This window comes from Eleutherodactylus coqui, chromosome 10 (assembly GCF_035609145.1).
Source record: "Eleutherodactylus coqui strain aEleCoq1 chromosome 10, aEleCoq1.hap1, whole genome shotgun sequence".
In the NCBI taxonomy this organism is placed as follows: domain Eukaryota; kingdom Metazoa; phylum Chordata; class Amphibia; order Anura; family Eleutherodactylidae; genus Eleutherodactylus; species Eleutherodactylus coqui.
This window is the reverse complement of record NC_089846.1, coordinates 10,024,938-10,033,448: the sequence shown is the minus strand read 5'-3', so window position 1 is coordinate 10,033,448 and position 8,511 is coordinate 10,024,938. Positions and strand designations below refer to the sequence as shown.

The following is an 8,511-nucleotide window of genomic DNA, read 5'->3' as shown; positions in this document are numbered from 1 at the left end:
CATCACATGGCCATCGCAGATTGACAAACCCGATAAAACTCGGCCGGATATCGCGCCCGCCCCAGTGCATACACCCGACCTGACGAGCGCCTCCCAGCAGCCAGCCATGTGGCAGGTACGCTGCAGGCTGCACGTGGTAGAGCTCCGGGCCCCCGGGCTTCTCCCAGCAGATGCCGGGCAGCCGCCCCCGACGCGCGGCTCTGACACATGTCTAACAGACAAGCTACTTTCGCTTCGCCGCAGCCTCGTTTTGAAACAGCGTGACGTCATACTGAAACCTGTCTAGTCGCTCTAGCGCAGCGGCCGGGTGCGGGTGATGTAGTTCCGGCGGAAGTAGTTCGCACGGTCGATTTCCGCTTCCGGGTCCCCGGGCGCAGTGAGTGAGGTCGGTGTTGCGGCGGCGGCCTCCTCCTGTGGGTGGCGGGCACCATGGCGGAGCTGGTGCAGGGACAGAGCGCGGCTCCCGTGGGGATCAAGTCCGAGGCCTTGGCGGACGCGCTGCACCACCGGGTCCGGCAGGTGAGGCCGGCTGTGTACGGGAGGGGAGCAGGCCGCGGCTCAGCCCTGGGGGGAGGGGTGGACGGACTCCTGGCTGTGTGGCCGACGAGGGGGACAGCAGGGGCAACAGTGTGCGGTTCTTCACTCCTCGTGCCCCGGCCGTGCGTGAGAGGGAGGCTCGAGGCCTGCGGCCCAGCCCCGCCGCTTCAGCCCATCCCCCACCTGTCACTCTCGCCTGGCCCGTAGAGCTGACACTCTCTCCTCCGCAGCACCTCTGCACGACTTTCAGGATGTCCCCAGCCAGCTGCATGCTGGTGCTTGTAGTTCCCCTCCATTCTTTAGATGCTCCTTATTTGGTAACTTTTAACCTTTGTTGCAGCTGTGAAACTACAACTCCCAGCATGCCTGCACAGAGCTTACTCTTCTGGCTTCCCTGCAGCTCCCCAGATGTGTCGCTGCCCCCCGGTGACCCACCAAGTGTAGCAGCTGTTGAACTACAACTCCCAGCATGCCTGCCCTGCTGTGCCCGCAGAGCTCCCCGCCCACCACTGTGGCGCTGCAACTCCTACCATGTGTGGCAGAGTGCATGCTGGGACTTGTGGTGCCATTCCCTTGACTCCACCTGACCTCCTCCATTCCTCTTCTTGCCCGCAGAGCTCACATGCTATTTTTGCCGCTGTACGAATCGTCTTTTGCGCGGTCTCCATCGTACCGCAAACGTCTCCTTAGGGCTCCGATCCCCCACATGTCGCCGGTAGTTATGCTGGTGCTTGTAGTTCTCCTCCATTTTATATTGTAACTGTTGTAGAATCACAACTCCCAACATATCTGCACTACCTTGTCCACAGAGCTTACACTCTTCTGGTTCCCCAGATGTGGCGCTACCGGCCAGTAAACGCCTCTGAGTGTAGTCGTCGTCGGACTACAAACCTCAGCACTGCTAGCAATTGCATGCTGGGACTTGTGGTCCCATTTCCCTGCCTCCACATGATGTCCTTTCCTCTCTGTAGTGCCTTGTCTGCGGAGCTTACACTCTATTCTGCTCTCACTTTGGAGCTTCTACTGCAAGGACTCGGTTCAGTAAACCTCACCTCGGAACTACAATCCCCAGCATGCTGGGACTTGTGGTGCCACAACACCCACCTGAGTGATCTGCACACTAGTTTCTCACTACCCTTACAGCTGTAGGACTACAAGTCCCAGCATCCCACCCCCGCAGTGTAGACTAACACCTCTTCTACTGCAGCGGTACACGCAGCTCTCCTGGTGTGATACAACACTTCCCATCATGCACTGCCAGCCTGCTAGGCATGCTGGGACATGTAGTTCACACCTCGCCGCCGTCTTCTGTTACTGCATGTCTAACAAATAAAGTTTTCCGTATGGGTGTCGCTGTCTTCCACCTTTATCACCGTTCCTCAGGGTGCGTTTGCATGAGCGAGTTTCTCGCGGCGCCGTGGGGCGCACGAACATCGCATTGAAAACCTCCGTTATTTTCAGTGGGTCTATTTACATCGTGGCGAGAAAAAAATCGCAACATATTTTTATGTGAATTGCGCCCGTTTCCTTCAGGTGGGACAAATGGCGCTCGGCGGCGCATGCAATTTTTAAATTTTTCCTATTGAAAGTTCGTACTATTTTCTCGCACGTGAAAAATGCGATTTTCTCAAATCGCAACGCATTTGCAGTGAACATCGCAATTTTCCAACCGTGATTTTGGTCTGAGTTTCCCGGCCAGATACTGCGCTCGCCCATGTGAATGCCCCCCCAGTGTGGAGTAGTCGCTGGCGGTGGTATGTAGAACACTCGCGGATGGCGGGACGCGATCAACCTCTCATTGAAATGAGCGCCCGGCGTCCCAGACTGCGGGGGTTGGGCTCTGCGGCCCCCGTTAGTGTTGGTGTGCTTACATCAGTAGTCTTCAGCTGTTGCAGGGCTACAACTCCCAGTATGCCCTGGCAGCCATCTGCATGCTGGGAGTTGTAGTTTGGCAGCAGTTGGCGATAATTGGCGCTTTCGCACTCGCCCATGGTGTCTGGTATGTTTCCATTCCTCACCGTGTCATCGGCGGCACCAGATGGACCCCGGATACTATATTGGCGTCCATCCGGCCCCCAGCAGTGCGGTCTAAATTTTCTCGGATTTAATAGCGGTCGGTGCTGCAGTTTTTCCCGTCGGAGTCGGCGCCGCGCCCACTTAAAAAATAGTGGCAGACTTTTCCATCTGCTCCGCTGCAGATCCGTACGTGGATTTGGCTTCGTCGGAGGGCAGGCTCCGTGTGTCAATTTCTGAAACGTAAAGAACAGACTCGTTACGACTTTATGCAGATTTTGGCGCGCATCCGCAGCGCCGTTAACCTTTTCTATTGAAGGGGCGGAGTCTTCTGTAGTTTTGCGCTCCGTCCCGGCGGCGCAGTTTTTAGATGTAGATTTATCTGCTGATTGTCGTACAGATTTTTCACCGCAATGTGTGAACGCGCCCTAAGAGCGCCCCCTGCAGCTCGAAATATCTGATGGAAGAGTACAAAATAGCAGCTCTCCAATTCCCCGTTTTGCGTCCCCCCTCCCCCTACTGGTCGGCCATGTTACAGGAATCCCCGGTTTGGCTTATTGTTGTTGGCCGATAGTTTTTGTAATATTTTGCGGCAGTTTTCCGTGTGTCTGGTGACGCCGGTGACCAGCAGCGCTCTTCTTCGCATCCCCCCCCCCCCCCCCCCCAGGCTGCCTGTCCACGGTCGTTGCGGTAGCCAACAAACGGATCTGCGCAGTGAACCTATTTGACAGATAGGCTCACTGCGGAGAATCGCAGCATGCTGCGACTTACCACCCGCGGGCGGAGAATTGCTACGATTCTCTGCTTGTGGACGGGGGGGCTGCGTCTTCCATAGCAACGCTATGGAAAGCGTTTGCTGCGTTCCCTGCTGCGATAATCCGACCGTGGGGAACGCAATGCAAAAACGCCCCTCAACGAGCCGCCTTAATCTACCTTCAGACGGGCGAGCGCGATATCGGGCTGAAGAACACCCCCCCCCCTTCTGTTGGCAGTCTGACCCCGGGCATCCTTATAGTTAACGCCTCAGGACATTGGCGCATGTAGTGCTGTAATTCTAGTCCATGGTGATCTGCGCTCTAGTTTTCGCATTTTGGGATAGAGAAATGGCGGTCGCAGGTGATTTCGCATTCATCTTGCCGCGGATTTCCTGTGATCGCCGCACGCTCCAGCTCAGGCTGGATAGTTTCTGATGGATTATGGCGCAGCTATCCGGTGACCGCGATTTAAGATCTGCGATGGTAACGCCTATAGCGCGATGTCGGCAAGGCATAAGTGATGAACATTGCCGTAGGACTCGGTACAGACCTGCATTGTCTTCCATCGTACGGCCGGCCTTGTTGACTTGGTTCACTGGGTTTTGCCGCCATGTTGCACCTAGCCACCCGGGCCGGCTCGGACTCTGTTATGGAGCGCATGGTCTTTACTACGCTTGTTCATCCCCGCAGAGCTGCCATTGGTCGGCTGCACGTCTTCATGAGATCGGCGTCCTCCAGCAAGTGCTTATGAGCTAAATGAGCCGATCTGCCGCAGAATGAACGTTTGCCCGTTGGTCAGCAAACCGCTCTTTTACTTGGGTGGACTTTCTCACCTGATTATTGGGCCGCGTAAATGTCACTTAAAGGGGGTGTCCAGCGTTAGAAAAACATGGCCGCTTTCTTCTAAACACCCTGGTCTGTGGGCTGGCTGGTATTGCTGCTCAACTTCCATTCACTTCAATGGAGCTGAGCTGCAATACCAGACTCAATCCTAAAGACAAGGGTGGCGCTGTGTTTGGAGGAAAGTGGCCATGCTTTCTACCCCTTTAAAGGGGTAGTGCCAGAATACAAGGTGCTCTCCTCTCCACCGGATAAGGGGTAACTATGATTGGTGAGGGTCCGACTGCTGGGACCCTGAGAACGGGGATATCAAAATGAGCGGAGCTGCGGCACGTGTGTATCAGACCGCCAGACGACAACTCGCTTTCCATTTGTCTATTTTCTGCAGGCTCGTCCGGTTCCTCTCGTTGAGGTATACGGGGACTGAACGAGCCAGCGATGTATCTGCCCGTCTATACGGCGCCGCGAGAGCCAGCGGTGATGTCACTCGTTCTAAGGAGAATCGGTTCGTCCATAAGGACCCGCGTGGGGTGGATGAGTCTCACCACTAAGAACAGGGGTCCCGTGTCCCCTTATTCTCATAGTGGACTCGCTGCACCCCTCCTCCATCCTCAGTGGGACCGCCAGAAATGGGTGAGCGCTAGTACGCGACTATTTCCATCAGTCTCATTGAAATAAACGGAGTCGCGCGGCAAATGCGCGACCGCCGTTTTATTCCGTCTCCGCGTTGCTGCAGATGGGTACAGCGAGCCGTAGTGACGGAGAGAGGGCGTCGTGGGACCCCCGTTCTCGGGATTGGTGGCGGTCTCACCCGTGATCACTCCTATGGAGACAAAAGTCTATTTTTCTACAACCCATTAACCCCGTAATCCCCTACATGCATCATTGGTTGGCGATATATATCCCCCTACCCACGAGGAGACGCAGCCGACTCGGCGTAAACCAGATCAGCTGACCAAGGAGCGTTTACTCGTTTGTCAGCTATGTGTTAAACAGGCCAGTGATCAGGGACGAGCGTTGGTGCCCAATAATCGGACCGCGTACGTGCGCTGTGGGGTCCATTCTCGGCCTCCGGCGCAGATCGCCGTACGATCCCGGGCGGTCTAGCATATGCCGTATCTGACGCTGCCCAGGACGGAGCCATACAGCAGAGCCCACAGATATGAACGTAACCTGATTGGTCAAGAGGGGTTATCAGCCTCTGCTTGTAAACAAGACCATCGTCATTCACTGACAGCAAGCTCTGATCTTGAAACGGCGAGAAAGTGAAAGTCTTTTAGAAGGTTGTAAAACTTATGTGAGTGTTGATGTGTAGAGCGCGGTGACGGGACGGCGGAGAGCGAACGGCGCCCCGGAGCTAATAATGCCATATAATGGCTCAGAGGAAGTCGCAGCGCTCAGCCTTGAATCCCAGACGGTCTGCACTCTGAGGTCTAGAACGTTCTGCTGTACGTTGTCCATGTATGTTGTTTCCGTGCTTGTGGACTACAACTCCCAGCAGGCTCTGGCCGCTGCAGGCTAGCAGCCCCGGTTAGGGAATTGCATTGCGAGCAGTTTTCTGGTATATAAGGGCATGGGGATTTTCCTCCCCTTCAGGCCGGTCTCACGACCGGATTTGAATTGCGGAATCCGCGATCATTACCCGCGCCAATGATCAGCAATATTCTGCTCACACTAAGCGAATAGCGCATTCTCATGTCCGCGAACAGCGATTGCAGGAAATTAAAATCGCAGCATGTTCTATTCTTGAAGTCAGTGGAAGCTGTCCAACCTGCGGCCCGTCAGCTATCGACATTGCTGGTAGGTGGCGGTACGCGCGTCCTCACCCGGCGACGGAGCTGGAAAAAGAAAGGTACTGTGCGTGTTCGGCGGCGAGCGTCCGCGGTCATCTGCGACACAGAAAACACGTACGCGAAAGCATCGCACTTACTGAAAAATCAGTTTAGAGAGCGCAGCGGCGGACGGCGTGTCTCGGACCGGTATCTCGTTCGACCGTGTTAATCCCGCCTTTCTAGTGGTATTAACTCCTCGCTGTACGGAGCCTTCGCACCCTTGTTAGGCCCGCTCTGTGTGTCATCAGGGCTCTGACAGTGATGTGACACTCGCTCCAAGGTCACACAGCCAGATTAAGGCTGAGAGCGGACTAGTCGCTTCTATCCCCTGGTGTCACATTGGCTTTCAGCCTCGCGGTATGAACACTGCAACCTGTCAGTCACCGTCCTCGGCCCCCCTCCAACTATTAGGCCTGTAATACAGTAACCTCTGTCCCGAGGCCCCCCTATGATCTATGTACCACCCTGCTGGTGTCAACAGGTGGCAATGTGCAGCACTTCCTGTAGTCAGCTAATGGGGTTTAACCCTTTCTGTTCTGCTCCTCTCCCCCTTCTCACAGGTTGATCATTATCTTCTCCGTCTCTTTTTTCAGATCGCTGCTAAAATTGATGGAATCCCACACTTGAATAATTCCGGACCACTCGTGGACCCCTCGTTGTACGGATATGGCATCCAGAAGAGACCGCTCGATGACGGAGGTAGCGCCACTTCTGCACGCTTTGACTGTTAGTTCGTGTTTGTATTGAATGATGTCAGTGCGTCCTGCGCCAATCTGTAGCATCAGCGTACGTGACCTCACTGCCAGCTCTGAAGTGAAGGAACCTTAACACCGGGTGATTATTGCCCGATTAATCACTGGAAACAGCGAATTTGGGCGATAGTCGTTTCATTTACCAACAGCCGACGACCGGGCGCGAAGTAATAAGTCGCTCATTTGTCTTGGGTTTTAGCTCACCTAAGAACCTAGTGACTGTTGGGCCGTGTAAACAGGAGGCGCTCAATCTTTGAGCAACTGCCTGTTTACTGTGATTGGAGGCGGGCGGCTGGAGGAGGTTTTTGGTCCGCTTTGCCTTCATTCACAGAGCGACTATTGCCTCTATGTAAAAGCAAGGAGCGTTAGCCGCTAGATCGGCTGTTGGGCGGTTATGTGCCCGATAGTTGTACCATGTAAAGGGGTTGTCCAGGACTTTAATTATTGATGGCCTATTCTCAGTCTGCCTCTCAAGATCACCACTGATCATCTGATTCCCGGGCCCAATGTCAGCGCTGGAAGCGGATAGCACTGACATCAGGCCTGCAGTTTGGGTTAACGTGGCATTGAATTCAATGGCACTGTGACTGCATTACCAACTTGGGCCACTGCAATGCTGACAGCACTATCCACACTGAAAGCAGGATCAGCTGATTGGCTGGGACCCGGCAGTGGGTCTCCGCTGATCAACTATTGATGATCTGTCCTGAGGTTATGTTACCAATAGTAAAAGTCCTGGCGTACCTCTTTAAAGCTGAGATGTGAAACCCCTACTAGAGTTACCAGCCATCCGGTCGGAGCCTATGGTAAGAGCCGAGTGCTTCAGCCAAGCGTAGTTTCTTTAGCCATTACTTCTCTAACTCCCCGAGCTTTAATGAGAGTTATGATCATGGTGGTCAGTTGAAGCACTTGGCTCTACCGGAACCCTCTGATTGGAGTGCCGCCTGGTCCCATCACTGGTTGTGGCTGATATAAGGGGACCCCAGCCTTAGGACCCCCATGATTAGCAGGGGGTCTGCTCTGTCTCTTTATAGACTGTGTGTTGTGATTGCATCCAGAGAGCGGCGCGACTATTAGAGGAGCGCTATATGATGCTGTATTTCCCGCACTCGCTGTACGTTCTGAACGCAGGGGAAGCAGAAATGGCCTGGCAAGAATTGGATGCAAGGTGAAAGCTCTCGTCCGCTCTTATGTGCTTCTGGCTAAGATCTCTGCTTCCTGTCAACGGATAACATTCACATCCAAATGCTTAAAGCGAGTCTTGATTTAATGCTTTTCACAGCTGAGGGTTTGCTTCCGTGAAGGTGGAATCCAGGCATTTAGCTCAGAAGGGCTTGACTAAGCTTATGCTTTGTAGGATACCCACAGCTGTGAAAAGTACTCAAGGGATATACCCAAGTTTTCGCCTGCCCATAGGATAGGTGGTAAGTCTGATCAGTGGGGGTCTCGGTGGTGAGACCCTCGTGATCTGTTTCCTCGCTGCACTCGCTGCGGTGAGAAGGTTGAATGGCGCAGTGGTCGTACATGCGCGACGCCGCTTCGTTCAGCGTCAGTGGGGCTTACTGAGATAACAAGCACTTGTACTTGGCGATTTCAGTCAGACCCATTTGGAATGAATGGAACAGCGAGATGCATGTGCGACCGCCTCTTCATTCAGTCTGGATGGGTGCAGCAAGCCTGCAGTACCGAGAAGTGGGGGACATGGGACCCCTGTTCTCAGGAAAGGTGGGGAGAGGGTTGGCAGGGAGACCCTCAGCGATCACCTTTTTATCACCCATCCTG

At 54.4% G+C, this 8,511-nt stretch overlaps 1 protein-coding gene across 1 annotated transcript in view; it reads left to right on the top strand.

Annotated features, from left to right (window-relative positions):
* The first annotated feature begins 340 nt into the window (after window positions 1-340).
* The window catches only part of FUBP3 (far upstream element binding protein 3), a 47,887-nt gene continuing 39,716 nt past the window's right edge, over window positions 341-8,511 (top strand). Inside the window, exons 1-2 of the mRNA XM_066580212.1 lie at window positions 341-519; window positions 6,571-6,676. Coding sequence (XP_066436309.1) covers window positions 430-519; window positions 6,571-6,676 — 196 coding nt within the window. The 5' untranslated portion in view covers window positions 341-429. The remainder of the gene's footprint in view (window positions 520-6,570; window positions 6,677-8,511) is intronic.